This window comes from Accipiter gentilis, chromosome 7 (genome assembly GCF_929443795.1).
Source record: "Accipiter gentilis chromosome 7, bAccGen1.1, whole genome shotgun sequence".
Classification (NCBI taxonomy): domain Eukaryota; kingdom Metazoa; phylum Chordata; class Aves; order Accipitriformes; family Accipitridae; genus Astur; species Astur gentilis.
The window spans coordinates 13,187,224-13,209,544 of NC_064886.1; the positions used below are offsets into that span (position 1 = coordinate 13,187,224).

The 22,321-nt window shown below is 43.0% G+C and overlaps 1 protein-coding gene across 1 annotated transcript; it reads right to left on the reverse strand.

Moving 5' to 3' along the window:
* Positions 1 to 9,958: 9,958 nt before the first annotated feature.
* On the reverse strand, positions 9,959 to 19,298 carry NUP210L (nucleoporin 210 like). Its single transcript, XM_049804989.1, has 5 exons — positions 19,253 to 19,298; positions 17,114 to 17,238; positions 15,533 to 15,595; positions 11,350 to 11,508; positions 9,959 to 11,075 (listed from the first exon to the last, which is right to left on the reverse strand). Exons 2-5 carry the CDS (start codon positions 17,144 to 17,146, stop codon positions 10,980 to 10,982), a joined length of 351 nt encoding a protein of 116 aa, XP_049660946.1. The 5' UTR covers positions 17,147 to 17,238; positions 19,253 to 19,298; the 3' UTR covers positions 9,959 to 10,979.
* Between the last annotated feature and the right edge of the window lie 3,023 nt (positions 19,299 to 22,321).

The following is a 22,321-nucleotide window of genomic DNA, read 5'->3' on the forward strand; positions in this document are numbered from 1 at the left end:
CTGGAGCACCTCCTCCTCCTCCTTTACTGACGTGGGGGTCTGCAGGGCTGTTTCTCCCACATGTTCTCACTCCTCTTTCCAGCTGCAGTTTCTGTGCCCACTGCAACCTTTTTTCCCTTCTTAAATATGTCATCACAGAGGCACTACCACTATTGCTGATGGGTTTGGCCTTGACCAGCAGCAGGTCCATCTTGGAGCCAGCTGGCATTGGCTCTATCAGACATGGGGGAAGCTTCTAGCAACTTCTTACAGAAGCCACCCCTGTAGCCCCCCAGCTACCAAAACCTTGCCACGCAAACCCAATACACCACTCAGCAGCACGGTGCTGACAGCTGAGAAATCCTGGGCCGTGCTGGAGCAAACACTGTGCCACTGTTACCAGAGCAACATTTCCAAGCCAGGATTCCTCACGTCCTCACCCCAGCCTTTGCTGCCACTGGTTGCTCCCTCTCTTTCACCTGGCGAAGGCCCCGGGGCACGCTGGAGTGCATCTGGGAACTGCCCGGGCATTGGCAAAGCTCAGTGAAGGCCCAAGGAAATTCCAGAGTGCGGCTGGGCCCTGGAAACACCAAGGCTCCAGTGAAACTAGAGGGAAGCAGGGCCCAGGCTTTGCTTGTGCACTGGCAGGGCCCTGCTGTTCTCTACAGTATCCCAGAAGTTTCACCAGGTTTTTTTGATGCCTGTGTGGGGCCCTGCTGCATTCCACAGAGCCCCTTGGCATTTGCTGGGCTTTTCCAACACCTGCTTCTGTCCTGAGTGCCCTGGAGGTTTGGCGGGACCTGGGCTCTGGCAAGGGTGAAGGTGAGGTAGTAGAGCAAGCGCAGACTGCAAGTGTTCGTGAGGCTGTGAAATGGCTGCCAAGGGAAGGTGAGGGCCAGCAACAGCTTTCAGTCTCGGCCACTTCCCTGTGGGAGCCCCAGGTGGTGAGTTTTCTGTTTTGGAGCTGACAAGAGCGAGGGGGCTGGTGAAGGTGAGGTTCTGCGCTTGCTCTGCCAACTAACTGGGCTCTGCTTGCGTTATGCCTTGTTCTATCTTTTTACATACCAATTGGCTGCTATGTAAGATCAGCTGAACTAATGCATACAGAACCACCAAATTTAATAAGCCTAACAAATCATACTTCAATGCTCTCTTAAGCAGTTTTTCCCTAACCATTCTTTCATGTCTGGGAGCCTTCCACACAAGTTAAAAAGGGTTTTTTTTTGTGGTTTTTTTCAGGTATTTCATGCAGTATTTGAAGTTTACCTCAAATTTTATGTATGTCCATTTCTATTTTCTGATCTTGGTCTGCATCTGTACAGCAAGTAGTGTATACATGTACCTTTCTTGAGTGATAAGCATATAATTTAATGCCACTCTTTTGCAGGGCTACCCAGGATGTTTGTTTTACCTTGAAGGCTGAAATAGCGTTACCCATCTCTTCATTACAGTAGATACGTTTATGACAGCCCTTTATAATTCTGACACTCCTAGCCAGGGGAGAAATGTTTGTGCAAACTGGTGGAAGCCAGTTTGCCAAATATTTCACAAGTGGATTTTGCACAGAGCATTTTATGCTTTGCTTGGTACGCTGGGGTAAGTTGTGCCCGTCATTCCAGAAGAGGTCTGGATGTATTAAAATATCAAGGAAAAAAAAACATAAAACCAAACCAATCCTAATGTACAGGTGTTAATCCAATTAACAGACAGCATCTTAGAGGCCTTAGAGCCACATACGCCCAATAATCCTTAATTCCTTAAGGTTTTATCATATAACAATTCTTACAAGTTAGTGTATGACCAGTAATAACATAAACCCAAATGCAAAATCCCAGAGTAAACAAAACTACAATTTCTAAAAACAATCAGCAGGTTCAGATGATAATAACAGGGTCATCAAAGTCTATTTGCAGGGTTGTAGATGGTACTTCTGTTGACATTTGATCAAAGCAAGTTCATCCAGATCACCCAGCTCTGCTGTGACAGGTGATACACTCCGCGTTGTGTTTGAAGGCTGTGTGACCCTTTTACACTGGAAGTGTGGCTCCAGCTGAGCAGCCCTTGCATGTTACTGTAGCATTAGTAATTACCAGTAGCTGAGCAGGTCCCTTCCAGTGCAGCTGAAGGGTGATTTTTCCCTGGTATAGCTTCATGTAGACCCAGTCTCTGGATTTCAAGGAGGGACAGACTTTAGTAGTGGGTTCTGGTAAAAATTCTTTCAGCTGTGTGTGGAAAGTCCTTAAACATTTCATTAATACCTGGCGATATTTTAGGAAAGCATTATCTGTTAGTTTTAACTTTGACTGCATGGGAGTTAAGGATGTTGTGTAAGACAGTCCCATAAGACAGTCCCATGGGTCTGCCTGTCAAAATCTCATGGGGTGACGGCCCATATTTTCTATTCACAATGCTTCTCACATGCATCAATGGGAAAGGTAATGAGATGGGGAGCCAAAGGAACCTTAGTAGATATAGTAGATATATGCATGTAGATAGGAATTGTTTAATAATTATCTAGCTTATAATGAAGTTAAAGAAATTTCAATAGAGGTAGACATGGCCCAAGGGGATGAGAGGTGATGTTTAGCATTTGCATTGTTGAGGCTGGCTGGGGCAAGAGATGGTCCCTGATAAGAAGCAGAAGTCGACCCCAAGAACCACCCAAGACCGGCCTTGTGATTTGGATAAATGCCAAGGAGCGACTGAGTCTGTGCAGGAACAGGTTAAGAGTTCACTGCAAAGAAGACATACAGCCTTCATCTTCACGACCCCCGACGACCACCACAAGGAAGCACTGTGCAGGCGCAGCTGGGAAGAACGTAGGGAAATTACTTATTGGAACTAATTTTAATATGAAGCGGGGATAGGTCATGCCTATGTATAGGCGTATTGCGAAACTCTATGTATATGTAACACTTGACTGTATAAATTTGAAGCGAACTGCCGAGTCAGGCATGCACGACTTTGGTGGGACTACCCCCTGTGCTGCCCAGCACTGAATGAACATATCTACTTTACAATCTCACTAATTATGGAGTCTGTTTCAGCATGTCAGTAACACATCCAGATATTTCAGGCCAGTTTCTGCACCAATTCTTGCTAGTTTGGTTTTAAAATCAGAGTTTTTCCTCTCTACAGCCCCACTGGATTGGGGGTGATGGGCAAAATGACACTTAGGTTCCATTTGTAGGGTTGCCCAAATTTTCTGCATTACTTGTCCAGTAAAATGGGTCACCTATTGCTGTCTAGTGTTAGGGGAATATTAAACCCATGAATTAGTTCTCTCACCATTTTTTTTGCAACCGTTGTTTCATCTGCATGTTTACAAGGACAGGCCTCCATCCTGAGAACACATCTAAAATGACAAGGACATGCTCAGAATTATTGCATTTAGGCATTTGAATAAAGTAAATTTGCAAATTTACAAATGGTCCCCACAGTTTAGGGTGTACAGCTATACTTGTCTTCTCCTTCTGTCTTACATTACTTTGTTGAAAAGTTGTCCTAACAATATGAAGATTCAAGAATTTAAACAGTACATTGTTAGCAAGCTTCCATCATTTACACCTTAATTTCTGACAAAATGAAAGCCCCTTCCTGATTGTTCAAGCTATAGAACTATTTGATTAATTAAAAATGTGTATGAATTATACAAATGCTAAATTTATGTGGACTATTAAAAAAAAAGAAATCATATTTAAAGTTCTTTAACTTTGCTTTTTCAGTGTTGGCTGTATCTTCAGATATACCAATGTTTTAATGCTGTAGCCATTAGCTCAGTGACTTCATTAAAGCAATCTATTGCTCTCATTCCATTCCAAAATAATGTTGAGAACAGACAAATAACTGAAAGTAGGCACACAAGAAAAATTTGGGGCAAACCAATCAAAAATTTGGAGCAAACTAATAGTGTCATACAGCTGCAGTCATCCCCTCTTTGCTGGTGTGACCCACTGAACGGGTCACACGAGCACAGACAGGTCTATCTGTTAGTCTTCCCGAAGCCATTTTGCCAGTGGTTTGCTGTAAGGAGCTGTAAATCACTCCAGCCAGGCTCAGGGCAGGGGATTTCCTGCCTCTTTGGGCTGTTGTAGTACAATTAGTGGGAAGTGATAAACGGAACGATAGCTTGAAACCAGGAGAGGGTTTTTTCAAGCAATAGGGGAGTTTCCCACTCCTTTAGTATCTTCGCAGGAATATCTCTTAGGGAGAAATCCCTGGGCATGTCACAGAGTTTTGCGCATCCCCACCTTCTTCGTTAAAATCCTAATCTCAATCAGTGCTGGCTGACGCTTTAGTTTAGCTCATATTCAGTATGAACTATAACTCTTAAAGCAAAGTTCCTGCTGCTTTGGTGAGTGAGCTTGGCATCCCTGGCTCTCCGGCAGGGGGTTATCTTTTGGAGCTGGGCTCTATCCAGATAAGAGAGTAAATCAGGGACATTGTTAGGTGGTAGAGGAAGTGCAGAGCCTCAGGGTTGGTGGGGCTGTGAAATGGCTGCCAAGGGAAGGTGACGGTCAGCAACAGCTTTCAGTCCTGGCACCTTCTGTGTTGGATCAGTTGCTGGACATTTTCTCTTGAGGTTATGCAGGGAGAAAATTAGAAAGGCCAAAGCCGAACTTGAACTTAATCTGGCTACTGCCATAAAAGACAAATAAAAATGTTTCTATAAATACATTAACAGCAAAAGGAGGGCTACGGATAATCTCCATCCTTTATTGGATGTGGGGGGAAACATAGTGACAAGGGTGAGGAAAAGGCTGAGATATTTTGTATCTTCTTTGCCTCAGACTGTAATAGTAAGATCAGTTGTTCTCAGGGTACCAAGTCCCCTGAGCTGGAAAACAGGGACAGGGAGCAAAATGAAGCCTGCGTAATCCAAGGGGAAATGGATAGCAATCTGCTATACCACTCGGACACACACAAGTCTATGGGGCCAGATGGGATGCATCCAAGGGTATTGAGGGAGGTGGTGGAAGTACTCACCAAGCCACTTTCAATTATTTATCAGCAGTCCTGGCTAACTGGGGAGGTCCCAGCTGACTGGAGGTTAGCAAATGTGACACCCATCTACAAGAAGGGCTGGAAGGGCGATCTGGGGAACTATAGGCCTGTCAGTCTGACCTTGGTGCTGAGAAAGGTTGTGGAGCAGATCATCTTGAGTGCCATCACGTGGCATGTACAGGACAACCAGGTGATCAGGCCCAGTCAGCATGGGTTTATGAAAGGCAGGTCCTGCTTGACTAACCTGATCTCCTTCTGTGACAAGGTGACCCATTTAGTGGATGAGGGAAAGGCCAGCTAACGGCTCGGATGGGCGTACTCTTTGCTGGGTAAAAAACTGGCTGGATGGCTGGGCCCAAAGAGTGGTGGTGAATGGAGTTAACTCCGGTTGGCGGCCGGTCACAAGTGGTGTTCCGCAGGGCTCAGTACTGGGGCCAGTTCTGTTTAATATCTTTATCAATGATCTGGACAAGGGGATCAAGTGCACCCTCAGTGAGTTTGCAGAGGACACCAAGTTGGGCAGGAGTGTTGATCTGCTGGAGGGTAGGAAGGCTCCACAAAGGGGTCTGGACAGGCTGGATCAATGAGGCCAATTGTAGGAGATTCAGCAAGGCCGAGTGCCGGGTCCTGCACTTGGGTCACAGCAACCCCATGCAGCGCTACAGGCTTGGGGAAGAGTGGCTGAAAAGTTGCCCGGCAGAGAAAGACCTAGGGGTGTTGGTTGACAGCCGGCTGAATGTGAGTCAGCAGTGTGCCCAGGTGGCCAAGCAGGCCGATAGCATCCTGGCTTGTATCAGAAATCGCGTGGCCAGCAGGACTAGGGATGTGATCATCCCCGTCTACTCGTTACTGGTGAGGCCACACCTTGAATACTGTGTTTAGTTTTGAGCCCCTCACTACAAGAAAGACGTTGAGGTGCTGGAGTGCATCCAAAGAAGGGCAACGAAGCTGCTGAAGGGTCTAGAGAAGAAGTCTTATGAGGAGCAGCTGACAGAACTAGGGTTGTTTAGTCTGGAGAAAAGAAGGCTCAGGGAATATCTTATTGCTCTTTACAACTATCTGAACAGTGGTTGTAGCGAGGTGGGTGTCAGTCTCTTTTCCCAAGTAAGAAGCAATAGGACACGAGGAAACAGCCTTAAGTTGCACTGGGGGATGTTTGGGTTGGATTTTAGGAAAAATTTCATCACCAAAAGGGTTGCCAACCATTGGAACAGGCTGCCAAGGGAAGTGGTTGAGTCATCATCCCTGGAGGTGTTTAAAATACATGCAGATGTGGCACTTAGGGACATGGTTTAGTGGTGGACTTGGCCGTGCTAGGTTAATGGTCGGACTCAATGATCTTAAAGGTCTTTGTCAATCTAAACGATTCTATGATTCTCGTGGTCTGTCTGCTCTTTGTACAGGGTCAAGGTGAGAAGCGCAGAATACAGGAAACGTAAGATGACTTCCAGTTTCTATGGTGACAATATTATTCCTTTACAGATGATGGTCTCCATGGTGGAGCTGAACAGCATGCTAACTCTGTTTTCCTTTGGTAATGCTAACTCTGAACTGATACTCCAGTGGTCAGTGAGCAAAAGAATGTTGTAGACATTCTTCTTTGATGCATGGAGGTATGGAGCAAACCACCAAGAATGGGTTTGAGACCCAGTGCTGTGGCTGAAAGCATCAGGAGATGGGGCAAGCAGCATTTAGGATTCCTAACTGAGCAGATGAGCCCTGAAGACTGTATGGCTCAAGTGCTATCTGCTCAGTCCGTTGTAGTTAGTATATGAAGTTAGAGCATCTCATGCTCTTTCCATCTTTTCTCTCTCAATCTTCTTCAAAACATTCAAGCCTTCACAGAAGATTTGCTGAGGGAAGGTGAGGGCCAGCAACAGATTTCAGTCCTGGCACCTTCCATTTGGGAGCAGTCACTGGACGTTTTCAATTTTGGAGCTGGACTCTGGCTAGGGTGAGAGAAGAATGTCTGAACTGAACACATCCAGTGCTTTGGAATTTTACCCCTGAACAAGTGCACAATCCAAAATCTCGTAAAATATTTTGAAAAAGTATGCTGTCACCCTGGCAATTCCAGAGACACACAAATCACTGCAATGTGCCGGGGCCTGGCCCACACCTATCAAGCCCTGTTCAACACTATTCAGTACCCTCAAGGGGAAGAGAAGGTCTCTGGATCTGACAACAAACCGACAGGCACTGTGGCCACTCCGACCCCAGCAACAGGCACTGCGGCTGAACCAGAGAACCAGCCTGTGCCGGCATCTGTTGCCCCCATACAGAAGAAGAAATATACAAAAAAATCAGTTTGCTTAGTGAGGGATGAAGATGAATATAAATCTAAACATGAGCCCTATTCGCCTTTGTTGCCAAAGGGAAGTCACAAAAGTGGGTTCCACCAGAGTAAAGTTATGCCAACAATCCCACCTTTCAGTGACACAAGACTTCATCTTTCTTGAGCCTGAGATATCATTAGATGTTATAATTTGCATGACCTTTTCATGTGTAGATCCGTTGATCATGCTACACTCTATCTGAATTTCTTCTCCAGCTGTTCCCCTCAGGAGGGCAAGCCATCTTTCTCTATCCCAGTCCAACTCATGTCTGGAATACATTTCAGCTCCATGCATAACCACAGTAGCTAAGTTTAAGTTTTCCTTGGTGGAGTATAGTCCCACAATTCCAGTGTGTTTAACGGAAGCTGGGGACCATGGCCATTCTGGGTCCTTCTGACTACAAATCAAAGGGGATTGTATTAGGGTCAGAGTACAACATAAGACTGCTAATTCAACCTGTTGGTTCATCATCCTACAGCCTGCCTCTCCACATCCACATGCAGTTCATTCAGGATTCCTGTGCACACAAAAGGAAAGAAAATACTCTTGGTCGTATTCAACCCACAGGGTTAAAAGGAAGGTGAGATCCACCAAGTGCTAATCTGGTGTACCTTTCCTGAGTAATCTCTGGTTTACCACGCATAGGGATTTTTGGTTGTAGTTAGTACCACTGGTACTGTTCCAATCTGAGGCATTTTCACCAGTACAGGCTGTCCAGTGTAAAATCCCGTAGGATATTCTCCTGGCTTGGTATGAACTTTCGGAGCGATTGTATTAGCAGATACACGAAAGGCTTTCATTTTGGGGCAGCCATCTCCACTCCATCTATTACCTAGTTGGTAGATGGCATTATACAATCGCAAATGCTACCCAGATTCATGAGTCTTTGTGAAACACTTAACCAATTCAGATTCAGTTTTGCTTGGCTTACGGCCGTAGCATTCTTACAAATTGGCCATCTGATTGGATCGAATGGGGTTGTTTTTCACGTACAATCTCCTGCTCCACCCTGAGGTCCAGTGGTTTCTTCTGTTTTTATAATGGACCTGGCCTCATATTTGGGGGATCTAAAGGAGGCAGAGGATTATTTCCCCTTACATAGCTATTATTGGGGTCACCACTTATGTTTCCATCCCATTCTTCAGGGGATAGAATTAGTTTCCTAATTTGCACAACGTCAGGGGGATGGGGAGCTTACATGAGCATCATTTCCACCCTTTTCTCCACCTTTTATATTGCCTCTAGCCAGTTTTAGCTGTTCAACAGATTTCCAGTCATGACAGTTATCACAAGCTCATTCCTCTGAAAATTTGGGATTCAAACTTATTCCATGCTTTTGTAAGTAATCAGTGATACTGCTTGCCATCCTGCCAACTATGCCAATTTGTTGTGAAAAGGAGTGGTTTGGACCGCTTAAAGAATCACCTTTAAGGGTATTAGCAAAACTGATTCAATAGGAATTTATAGAAGTGCAACTTCACAGAATTCAATGGCAAGATTCACTCTATTACTTAATATATGGATGAAACTTACAAAGGAGAAGTAAGTTACAATCAAACTAAAATTATGTGTACAGAGACCAGAGACGCAACAGGGTAAAAGAGAAACATACAAAGAAAAATCAAGTTAGAATTGATTTCTCATGATTTGTACAGAAACCAGGAATGTAGAAAGGTAGGGGAGACCCCTCCCTGTTGAGTCACAAGGTTCAGAGGAGACCTCCTTGCTTTCTAAACTCCTGTCAGAGCCTAGGTGCAGCAGGATCAATGCCTAGTCTCAGACTTGGGCAACAGTTTATGTCTAAAGAGATTATGAGTATAATGGCAGCCTGAGATTTCATTAAGTCAATAAAGGTCACAACAGTAATTTAAGCATAGATTTTGAAAAGCAATATTTGTAATATACTTGCTACAGAATATTCAGGTTTTATCTAACAGCTGATTCACCCTTTCCAACAGTTGTTTAAGATGATTATTCTCACTCACAAGTTTATCAACTCAGATTCCTAGTTTTTCTCCTGTCTCCCTCTCGAAGGCCAATGAGACGTCAACACCTCATTTTCCGATTTCAAAGCTGCATAAATTTGCTTGGGAGCAGGAACTTCCTTAGCTACTTGCTGAGCACAAGATAAAAAGGCTCCGAAAACCACACAAATAACACCTTTACCTTTTCCCATTCTAATCCTTTGCATAGCCTGAAACCGCTCAGCATGTCCTACCACTTTCTCTTCATCCTTCCAAAACTTTTGAGGCCATTCCTTCCCAGCCTGGAAAAGGGCACATTTATATTTTTGCAGAATTTTATCCATGGGAATCCTGCCGAGTACACCAATTTTATTCTGTTGCACTAAAGGGTAAAGAAGTTTGGCAGAAAATAAAACCCCTTGCATTCCAGCATCTCCTCAGATACCAGAGGGGCTGGGGGCAGCTAGGCTTAGATTCTGAGTGATGCTCAATTCAGCACTGTAAGTCCAGTCGCGTTCAACATATACTGAACTATCACCATTGTGGATGCACTTTCAATCTAGTCGCATTCAATGAACTATCATGGCTATATTTTAATGACCAGTACAGTTTATTAAAGCAACAGGAGTACAGGTTCTTTTGGATTTCCGGTGATAAATACACTGTCTGCAAAGCATGTTCACATAACAAGAATACGAATAATACTGCCGACTACAAAAATGTTAAATTATGGAAAAACTCTACAGAGATTTCTAAGTTTCCTGGGGAAGCACTCGGTATAACCGAGGGTTCGAATCTTACACAACAGGCATCCCTTTGCGGGGGGAAGGGAGGTTCAGCCCATCGACTGATCCCAGAAGTCAGCAATGTCCTCCTGACTTGTCTATGATGGTATCTTGCCCAACATTCCTCCTCTCTTAAGCCATTTTATACTATTTTTCTTAGTTTTAGGTGGAGCTTGAGTGACCCTAGTCATACATACCTTTATTATGATTGGTATAAAATCTCCTCACATTACTTTTAAAGGTATATGCTAGAGAAAATTCAGAGCGCATGCTCAGTGAGGGGTGGTCGCACCTTGAAGGCGGGTAGCTTTTGGGATGGAGGTGAGTTTTGGTATTATAATGAGCAAAGTTCACCCAGAGGACGTGGTTTTGCGTGTCACTACTCCAGAACTGGGCACTTATGATATAAATGGGAAGTAAGGCAATAGCGTTGACAGAACCCCATTGTTTCACCTTCTTGCTTCAGTCAATTCAATGCAGGGACCTTCCATTCTTGTTCCAGTAGTTCCAGTTCCCCATCCCTGTGGTGGTATCACAGAACCTGGCCGTGGTGCTTCCACTCCGCTCCATCCTCCATGTTGTTTCTCAGACTCAGCATACCAAGCTCCCCTGGTGTTGCTGACATCTAGGGTTGCAGGTTATGTTGCTTAGGGAATTATTATGGAACAGATTTCATGTATATTCACCGCATTCCACCCTGGAGGTTTACTTTCCCGTAAGAGGGGGACATATCAATTAAGTCACCTCCAGCAATCATACCACACTGAGTGTGCCTCAAATTCTGTCATGTAGCAGGAAGTCCACTGAATATGCTGAATATGGGAAAAATAAGCTGACAGACAGCTTCATGCACTAACAGGAGAGAAACACATCATAAACTGTCTCTACATTCCGGGTTTTCCTTTCTCTGTCTACCTGTTTGTGTACAGCTTGAGTTGAGAATTTGTGGACATCAAAACTTGTTCAGTGGAAAACACAGGAGAGAGTAGTAGCAGCTCATCAAATACCTACAGGCAGAACAAGAAGAAATTACTGAATAGAAAATTTTTTAAAAAATCTGGATTAATGACAGTTGTAAGTCAGGAGTGAAAGAAAACCTGTTATTGATCAACATAAAAACCAGACGTGAACAAAAGGAGGTGTAAACCGCTTTATGCAGTCGTGCCCAACACGTACACCTGGAAGAAAGCTTTTTGGTTGCACCTGTCCAGGCATACTGCCTGCAAGTTTCTTCCACTCGAAATACACCTACCTCACTAATGAGCATGACCTGGCACTTACCAGGATTTGCACTTCATCCAATAGTTCAGTATAGTTTCCTTCAAACTGTCCAGCAGATGCGTTCAGACACTGTCTGGTTACCTTAATACTGGTTCTACCTGCTGCTTTTGTATACACCACTATAGTGACATTATTCTTTGATGGGAGCTGAACAGAAACCTGTTAGAGATAAAGCACAGCTGTCACTACAGGTCAACCATTCCTGCATTAAGTGGCTAGTTTTAGTAAGGGGATAAAGTGCCATGTGTAGAAACAGAAAAATCCCCTTTATCTTGCATTCTGTTCCAAACAATGAGATCTTCTAGCACAGATGTGATTTCATCTGTTCAGACTTCGATGCTTTCCATACAGCATACAGAAGTTTCTAATGGCACACAGTTTCAAGCATCTCCATCTGGGTCATACGTACAGTAGGTAAAGAAAATTACAGCAATATCATTACAGAGTCAAAAGTTTTATGCAAAATCTTCTATGAAGGCTTAAATGTTTTGAAGAAGATTGAGAGAGAAAAGATGGAAAGAGCATGAGATGCTCTAACTTCATATACTAACTACAACGGACTGAGCAGATAGCACTTGAGCCATACAGTCTTCAGGGCTCATCTGCTCAGTTAGGAATCCTAAATGCTGCTTGCCCCATCTCCTGATGCTTTCAGCCACAGCACTGGGTCTCAAACCCATTCTTGGTGGTTTGCTCCATACCTCCATGCATCAAAGAAGAATGTCTACAACATTCTTTTGCTCACTGACCACTGGAGTATCAGTTCAGAGTTAGCATTACCAAAGGAAAACAGAGTTAGCATGCTGTTCAGCTCCACCATGGAGACCATCATCTGTAAAGGAATAATATTGTCACCATAGAAACTGGAAGTCATCTTACGTTTCCTGTATTCTGCGCTTCTCACCTTGACCCTGTACAAAGAGCAGACAGACCACGAGAATCATAGAATCGTTTAGATTGACAAAGACCTTTAAGATCATTGAGTCCGACCATTAACCTAGCACGGCCAAGTCCACCACTAAACCATGTCCCTAAGTGCCACATCTGCATGTATTTTAAACACCTCCAGGGATGATGACTCAACCACTTCCCTTGGCAGCCTGTTCCAATGGTTGGCAACCCTTTTGGTGATGAAATTTTTCCTAAAATCCAACCCAAACATCCCCCAGTGCAACTTAAGGCTGTTTCCTCGTGTCCTATTGCTTCTTACTTGGGAAAAGAGACTGACACCCACCTCGCTACAACCACTGTTCAGATAGTTGTAAAGAGCAATAAGATATTCCCTGAGCCTTCTTTTCTCCAGACTAAACAACCCTAGTTCTGTCAGCTGCTCCTCATAAGACTTCTTCTCTAGACCCTTCAGCAGCTTCGTTGCCCTTCTTTGGATGCACTCCAGCACCTCAACGTCTTTCTTGTAGTGAGGGGCTCAAAACTAAACACAGTATTCAAGGTGTGGCCTCACCAGTAACGAGTAGACGGGGATGATCACATCCCTAGTCCTGCTGGCCACGCGATTTCTGATACAAGCCAGGATGCTATCGGCCTGCTTGGCCACCTGGGCACACTGCTGACTCACATTCAGCCGGCTGTCAACCAACACCCCTAGGTCTTTCTCTGCCGGGCAACTTTTCAGCCACTCTTCCCCAAGCCTGTAGCGCTGCATGGGGTTGCTGTGACCCAAGTGCAGGACCCGGCACTCGGCCTTGCTGAATCTCCTACAATTGGCCTCATTGATCCAGCCTGTCCAGACCCCTTTGTGGAGCCTTCCTACCCTCCAGCAGATCAACACTCCTGCCCAACTTGGTGTCCTCTGCAAACTCACTGAGGGTGCACTTGATCCCCTTGTCCAGATCATTGATAAAGATATTAAACAGAACTGGCCCCAGTACTGAGCCCTGCGGAACACCACTTGTGACCGGCCGCCAACCGGAGTTAACTCCATTCACCACCACTCTTTGGGCCCAGCCATCCAGCCAGTTTTTTACCCAGCAAAGAGTACGCCCATCCGAGCCGTTAGCTGGCCTTTCCCTCATCCACTAAATGGGTCACCTTGTCACAGAAGGAGATCAGGTTAGTCAAGCAGGACCTGCCTTTCATAAACCCATGCTGACTGGGCCTGATCACCTGGTTGTCCTGTACATGCCACGTGATGGCACTCAAGATGATCTGCTCCACAACCTTTCTCAGCACCAAGGTCAGACTGACAGGCCTATAGTTCCCCAGATCGCCCTTCCAGCCCTTCTTGTAGATGGGTGTCACATTTGCTAACCTCCAGTCAGCTGGGACCTCCCCAGTTAGCCAGGACTGCTGATAAATAATTGAAAGTGGCTTGGTGAGTACTTCCACCACCTCCCTCAATACCCTTGGATGCATCCCATCTGGCCCCAAATTAGGTCACATTATATGCCACTAGAAGCTCAACACAAATGCTTAAAAATTGGGAGTCAAAGGGAAATGATAATACACACATCGTAAACTTATTACCAGTAGTATATTCTGTGTGGTCCTTTAAAATACAAAACAAACCCTCTTCTCCCTCGATTAGATGACTAACTTCAGTGAAAAGATCCTATCTTCTTCCCACCATGAATGAATGCCCAAATCACATGACAGCACTCCAAAAGTCTACAAAAGCATTTCAGAAAGCACTGTGCATTTGTGAGCTAAAACACAGCTGAGGTCAGTACTGCTACTCCAGGCATTTATGTTTTCGCAGTTCTAGGTTCCTCCTCACTATACCCCATGGTACTTCTCTGCTGCCCTCCCCTGCATGCTTGCACACAGTCATTTCCCAGACCCTAACTGCAGTTAAGTGCAGAGCTCTAGCCCATTACAACACTTGAATTCCTTGCATCAGGTAAACATGACTAAAGCAGCCACCCTGAGCAGCTGGACAAGGCTGTTTCATAAGCTAGTAGTAGTACTCACTTTAGCATGCTAGAATTACTGAATCAGAGAACCGAAGAAGTTCTTTTTACTAATTGCATCACTCAAGTGAACACGTACGTTAGGGTTTAAACCCACAGTAAGTAATTCACAGAAGCCTATTGGGTAAGAAACCTCCTTGACTTCTGGCCAACAGAAGTTTTCAGCATTGGCTACAATACCTACTTCAGTCGCTGTTTCAAGTTTTGTGGCAGGTACATGAATTCTTGTTGCTTTTAACTGAATGACTTCTAATTCCACCTAATCCTGCAAAAATAAAACAACAACTAAGCTTCTAACATCTAAGGAAACTAAACACCCTGAAGTGGTCTATAGCTCTAATTCTGAAACAAACTGTCCATATCCTGGTTAAGGGCTCAGCTGTCCTTTGCCAAGTGGGGAAGGTTTAGCTACCACATCTCCAGGAGCTGCCAAGTAGGTGGTTATATTGTGCCACACTGGCTTACCATTTCCAAACTGTCACTTCTACAACACTGGTAACTGCTGACAAAACTAAGACACTTAAATTTCTTTTAAACCTCTTTGATTCCTGTTGACTTCTCTCACGGATTGAATATTGCCTTTAACAATATCCCCCTGGGGGCGCCAGAAAGCAAGAAAAAAGAAAAACACGTGGAGAAATAGCAGCTTTCCACCCAAGTTGTAATGGCCTCGTCTCTTGTTTACAGCAGGAAACAAGTTAAACTGAAACAGCAGTTTTACAATTACCTCTTCCCCTTAGCTGTCACAGTAAAATACAATATCAAATATGCCATTAATGGAAGTCTTTTCCAAGGCCAGCTTTTCAAGGTCAAGGCAACTAAGACAAACCATTAACAGATGAGACAGAAAAGAATATAATGGAAAGATACCTGTGAAAAAACAGTAACTTTCCTGTGTCTTCACTAACCACCTGGATAGCACCCTCCATCACAGCTGTTCCAACTGTCCTTGCCATTACTTGTCCAAGTCAGTTAACCTCAGCAATGGAGCAGTTAGTGACAGAGAAGTGGATAATGGACTGTGGCTGGGCCACCTTCTGACATCACCTTATTTATCATCAATGCAACACAAGCTGTTCACTGAGCAAAAAACCCATACATATATTAGCGAATCTAAACCCTGGAGTTTAGGGAATTAATGTCTCCAGTTGCCTGTCATGCACCTCTCCTGAAATAGACCAGTACCGAGGGGGAAAGGAAGCAATAGGTGAAGAGGAGTGAAAAATTCTGATTTGTTCAGAAGAAATAATGCTCACCTGCATCATATTGTGTGGAATAAGAGTGATTTTCTTTGGAATCAGTTTAAATGGAGGAAAGACCTGGTAAAAGGGAAAATATTCTGCTGTAAAATGTTATACACACTTCTTTTTTGTAAACATCACTATACAACACTAGGAATGTTAATGTTGAATCACATGAGCCTGTCTAAGGAGATCTTGGCACAGATTTATTATAGCGTACAGATTTCTAGTGAGGGAAGTGATTCTGCCTTCTGAATGAAAGGACTAGGAGAAAACAACAGATACTTTGCCAAAATACAGAAATGGTATAAATGGTCCCTGACAACAATTATTTATAAGATACTTTTTTATATGAATTTAAGAGACATAAAACATCAAGGCTTCAGAATATCATCATAAGTGGGATTTTTATTTTTCTTTTTTCTTAAAGAACTTAGAAAAAAAAGGATTCTATGGTGGGTCAGAAACACTCAAAGGTGAGCAGATTTAAAAGCTGCGCACTCTTAGCTCAACTTTCCAAGGAGCAGAAATAAATCTTCTTCCCATCTTGTCCCAGGCCACAGCTACCAGTTGCCTGGCCAACAGCAACAGCTTAAAGTACATACAATTCAGACTATTCTCCCACTTATTCCATTCGCCTGTGAATACACCTTACCTTGACTTCACCGTTCACTTCCTGTACAATAACTAAGAGAGAACTCAGGCAGAAACCAATATGCAAGTTGTGACTACTATACTATTGAGGCTTGAATTTTGAGATATCTGTAGTCCTAGATAGGACACATAGAGCTCCAAGTGGCAAAATATCATCTAATAAATACAGTAAGTATGAGGGAATCAGTTTCTCTGTCAAAAGAAAATTTATGGCCTGAGCTACCAGGTCTGAATTAATGCAGAGATATATCACTGTTTCATATGCCCATGTAGTAACAAAGAAACATAGGCAGTGAGACATGAAAAAATGTTTTAGTCCTGCAACCAGGAATCTCAAAGAGCTTTACAAATATGAGTTAATTGCCACAGCCTGCCAAAAAAGTTATCCCTAAAGTATAACTCATTAACATTTTACAAAAGGATGTAGATTATCCTGAGAACTCGCTGCTAAAGCTGGCAATTACAGCCCTGACACCTTTCATGCACTCTACCAACATTTACACAGTGAGCCAGCAAATAACCAGGGCATCATAAATAAGTTTTCTTCTGTAATTATCAGTTCTGTTTTTTTCAAGGTCAACATTAACAGTTCATAATTAAGAGTGGTCCAACCTGCCAACTGTAATGCTCTCACAAGTGTAACGATAGGAGATGCTGTTTGCAGCTTCAGCCTCACATATTTGAAGTATTTACTCTGCAAGGGAAGTTGCTGAAAACCCAGGACTCAAACGGTAATGACAAGAGACTTGCCAATCTCAAACTAGATTAAAAAGAGAAGGGGAGAGGAGAAAGGAAGAGAGTGCTTCATACATTCTTCCTTGAGGGCTTATATCCAGTCCTGGATGCTTAATCCTAAAATCTGCCTTGGTGTTGACTCCTCTCAGGGAAACATGCTACCACATTAGGTTTTAGAAATGCAGTCCCTAAGATTGCATCCATCACCTTATCAGTGAGATCCACCTCCAACTCATGCATGCCAGACACACACAGGTAGGCTGTAACTGGTCCCAGGAATCCCAGAGATCATCCACTTCCAGGCTTAAAAATCCAGGCTGCAAAGGGATCTCCTATAACAAAAGCAAAGAGGCAAAGACATAGTAACTGAAGAAAATACACATTTGTGTCTATTACAGAGAAGTTAAATTTAAAGAATGGAGGTATTCTACTGAAAAGCCCAAAAGCCATTGCTCAAATAAACTTTGTTGATCGTTGGTAGGCAACTACATTGATCTGATATAAGAAAAGCTTCACTGGGCTCAGTCCACATAATTCACCATAGGATTATTTCCTGTAACAAAGCGAGCAGTACTAGCTTAGCTGTGGAGTAACAAAATAAAAAAAAACAGACAAAAATCCAACCAAAATTAGCAGCAGCACTCCTGTAACTTTTTCAGCTGAGGCTCTCAAAGTACTTTTCAAACTTCCATTATGTCTCACAATGGACTGTCAGAAGTAAAATGAAAAACACATAGACTTTTTGTACAACTCAAGTAAAACCAAATAAACTCCATTTTCCCAGCCAAGACACAGGGAGACCATTTACCCCAGGTAACTAAGGACCAAAGCTTGTAAAAGAACAAGGAAAAAATGCATCTCTGTTGCCTCTTCTTACACTTAGACAACACTGTCAACAGTTCAAAAATCCAGTGAACTTTAATGATGCACAGCCAAGTGAGAACAGCAAATGACCTGGGAATACAGGCATGTAACCAAAGAACCAGGCAACAAAAAGATATGAGAGAGGAAGATAGAGGTAAAGCATGAGGGGGAAAGAACACCTGAGGATAGGAGCATGGCATCTCTGGAGAAAGGAAAAGAGTACATGACTCTATCACCAAAAAATGGGGTTTGCTGGAGGGAGCTAAACAAAGAGCAGTATGAGAGTAGAATTGTTACAAGTCTAAAGAAGGAAAATGAGAGTGTTTTGGCCCGTTAAGTGCTCAGGATTCTCACTGAGCCCCTACTGGCTAGATGTTTTAACTAACTTTTCTTCTGGAAGAGGGTCTCTCACCAAGGCCTTCATCATGTTTCTATCCATAGTCTATTTCACCTGAAGTTTATATCGATACAAGACTTCCATGGGATGGTGTGGAAATGCAAGGAAAGAAGGTGACAGCTTGATGAGAAGGTAAATCTTCACCTCCTGCTCATGGCTGACTAGTATGGTGAAGTAAGCCTCAGAGCCACCCTAAAAAAAGGGGAAAAAAGGAAGCAATCTTTCAAGCAAAGTAGCTTACCATCAAAAGGAGAAAGCTTGCACTTTTAACCATTAGCACTGACAGGTAACAGAACTAGACACTTTACAGAAGCCTGAACAGGTCTGAAAACCTGCAAAGATGATTTGTACTGATTGCTTAGAATATAAGCTTAAAAAACACATATCTGAAACCAGTTGCTTCTTTTTTGAGGTAATCAAAATGTCGCTGTAACACGCTGGATTGCCTCCAAAATATTTTGCTTTGTATAAAATTAGAGACAATTCTGTGGCTACATTTATATTAGTTCCTGAACACATTCAATTTACATTCCCAGGTGCTGAGGCCAGTTGCCATGCAATAACTTGCTTCTGCTTTGAAACTCATCAACTTCAAAAACTACATCCAATTCACCTATGGAGAATGGTCCCTGGAAGACCCTCATTCCAAAACTTTGTCTGGAAATTGTTTGCAGCAGCGCTACCTGGCGAAGAGCAAGTGTGCCATGGACCTGCACATGGTCTAGGTAAGAACAAGCCATGCTGCATGCAGCTCAGGTAAGAGCTGCTGCTGCTCTGACACCAGAGCAGAAAGTTCAAGTCACTGCTGTAATTAATTTTTTCCCAGCTTTTCTATCAAATTGCCTGGTTTCTCACATTTCTGAGGGAGTCGGATTTGCCTCTTGGACTGCTCACAACTGTAGAAACTGCAGAAGGCTGTCTACGAAAACCTTGCAGAGAGTAACTTGCTCTTGCAGGAGAAATATGGCATAACTTGAACCACAAAGCAGTTCCTTTCACATAGGTGTGAACAAGAGTATTATTATATGACCTGAGGGACTAGAAAAAAAAATCTGAAGAAAATTACTACCACCCTTGCCTCTTACCTGTAGAAGAACAGAAAACAGTTCAGCTTTTATCCCTGTGATGCCATCTTTCAGGACCTGAAGTATATGGTAAGACAAGATGACAGGAGCTCTTCAAAATACTCCTTAGAAAAACAGTGAGTTATGCTCAGGTTCTGCAAATTGCCAGAGATCAGTGAAAATTTTGTCCCCTTCCAAGGAAAACCCAACGCACTTTCCACAAACACTCACAGAACTGCACACTTCTGTAGAGGTTTGTAACACAGTAAGAAAATTGGTATGGATGAAATGTGAATAGAAATGTGTGTGAGAGAGAGACTGAGATAACACAGCAAGGGTTAATTTCCTTTTCTCTCTCTCGTTTCCTTAATAGTGCTAAATATCTGTAACACAATTCATCATGGCACTCCCTTTGGCAGCTGCGCATTGTTAACTAAACACATATTCGCATCAGATAAACACACTTTAGTGCTGTCTGTGTCATAAACTTCTACAGTAATCACACTCTTGCTTCACTGCCAGTATCCACCTGTCTCCTGGGCAGACAGTGAAACCTGAAATAAAACATGTGGTTTGCTCCCAAGAACCATCAACAGCAACTAATGGTGGTAACACATTTTTCATTAAGAAAAGTTATCTATTATTATCTATCTATTATGAGAAAAAAAGTTATCTATCTATTATCAAAAGTTATTAATTGCAGATTAATAACAGAAGCTCTCCTAAATTGGCTTGGAAACCTGAAGTTTGCATTACGCTTTGTCCTAGCACAATGAAAGTGCCAGTGATGCTAATTTCTGTTAGAGACATCTTTCTGCTGCCAATAAACAGACTCCAGTGCAAAATGGAGAAGGACAGCCATGACGCAGCCAACACTTATGGTCATTGTGGAACTTTTCTGGATAGGAGTTAGTGACTAAAAGCAGAAAGGCTCTCATTATTCATGCTCCTAAGTACCCAATATCACGTAAAAACTAATTCTTGGATCCAAACACTCTCTAACAAAAATAGTTCAGCAAGCAGCACAAAAGTGGCACAAAGGCAATTATGACACACACTTTCCAAGCTCCAAGGCCCATTCTCTGTTGTTAATCTTTAGTTTAGTTAATTACTCTGATTTAGAGAGCAGCCCATCAAACAGAGAAAAGCCAACTTCAATTTTCAAATCAGTGCACTTGAAAAGATCCAGTCTACTTTTGCCTTAAAATTTAGATGCCCACTGCCAACATAACGGATGCAATTATATTTTAAAGAAGTATGTTCCTGATCCAAAAAAAAAAAAAAAAAAAAAAGAAATGTAAGAGCTTTACAATCAAGCTTTCATTTTCTTATTACCTAAAAATCCAGCTTCTACAACATAGTGCAATTAGGAAGACCAGATGCAGCTCACATGTGAACATCTTTGTTCTTGTAGAGGAATTCGTTCACAATTTTCATTTTACTACAAGAGAATATGGAGGCCCTCAAAGAGCCCAAGGAACTACTCTGAGAAGTTAAAGCACTCAGAGAAACTCAGAATCAGACCCCAAAATTTCCTGTTTGCCTTTACAATCTCTTTTACTCACAGTCTCTTTTACTACAAATCAGGTTGGCCATACTTGGGAAAGAGGACGGTCATGTATCAGGACATAAGATCTAGGTGGAAGTCTATTTAGAAGGACACTCTCACGAACAAAGACAAGATTGCTCTGTCCCAACTGCACTGCTCTCACAGTGGCTGTCTTCACCTCCAGGCCACTGGAAGAAGGTCAGACCCACCAGGCACAATAACTTGGTCACAAAGTTCAAGCTCATAATGTTCAACGGGAAGTTCTAGTTCTGCAAAAAGGTCACTTGACAAATTACAGGAATCTGATAATCATGTACAGAAAGGAGAATTCACACAAAGACTAAAACTCATGGATTCTTGCTAACTGACATAGTAAAACTGAACCTCCTTTCCCTTTAAATATGAAGAAAACAAGAAGTATTTCTTTCTCAGGAGGATGAGTTACAATTTTGGAATTATAGCAGAAGAGCTTATATCACAAGTAATACCTTCAATGTCCAGAGCTCTCACAGCCAACTCCAGGGGATAATTGTCCACATAGAGTTCTCAAGTTCAGGAGATAATTTCAATACTGTCTATCATATCAACAATGACATCACAACGGAGTAAATGGCCTGTCACTAGAGAGAAAAAAAAATCCTTAATTCAGCATCTACAAGCTCATACTGGCTTCAAAAGTTGTGAAAAGCTAGTACAAGTAAAAATAATAAAGAACAAATAGGTGGCTTCCTGTCCCAGAGAGCCTGAATAATATGCTGGCTTTTTCAACAGAATAATAAAATCGTTCTTCTTTCTAAAAATTTACATCTATGTGTACAATCCTCCGTTCTAGGAATTTTTACTTTTCTACCTACCATGTTCCTCAGCTGTCACAACACTGCTTAACTTTCTGGCTTGTGAAGACTGAATGGACACCAAAGCTTTTTTGGGAACAAATTGCATTATCCTCATAAATGGGCTCAACAGTGACTGTATCATAATGTGAGGAAGGCCTGAATAAAAGACAGGAAAATGTTTCCCCCCTCCTCTGCTCACAGAGGTATCCTTAAATGGGCTTAAAACCAAAAAGTGGCAGAGTGCTTAAATAAATGCAGGTTTATATTGTCATTAAAACATACCCTTTTTTCGTATTTATTCCTGTAATAACCTGCTTCACTGCATTTTCTCAGTGCTGTGCAGAGCTTGCTCACAACAGCTCACCTATCAAGGTCCAAAGGTGCATAGGCCAACAGTTGATCGTCCCTCTTCTCCAAGTTTTGATGTTGAGACCAGCCAACAGTAAGAGCCCAGAAAACAAACCAACCCTGCTCTGACTACACAAACTGGCATCCCACATCTAAGTGCCAGCAGATGGACAACATGCCCTCGGTCACCCGCTCCCTGTCAGACTGCAGAGACCCCTTGGACTACAGTGCTTCTAAATGAGAGCCTTCTGTCTTGCAAGCACACAGCACAACCATTCCCACCACCCCACAGGAAGATCCTGAGCTCAGGGTTTTGCTTTTTTTTCAGGACAGCCCCTTGTGCTCTCCAAACCTTTC

Bases quoted from the DNA above. Each gene is read 5' to 3' on its own strand.
- NUP210L (XM_049804989.1), bottom strand. From the start codon at position 17,146: ATGCATGAGTTGGAGGTGGATCTCACTGATAAG. The intron at 15,596-17,113 runs GTGATGGATGCA...CCCTTTTACCAG, and splicing joins AGGTGGATCTCACTGATAAG to GTCTTTCCTCCATTTAAACT. The intron at 11,509-15,532 runs GTGAGCATTATT...TATCTCTAACAG, and splicing joins TTCCACACAATATGATGCAG to GTTTCTGTTCAGCTCCCATC.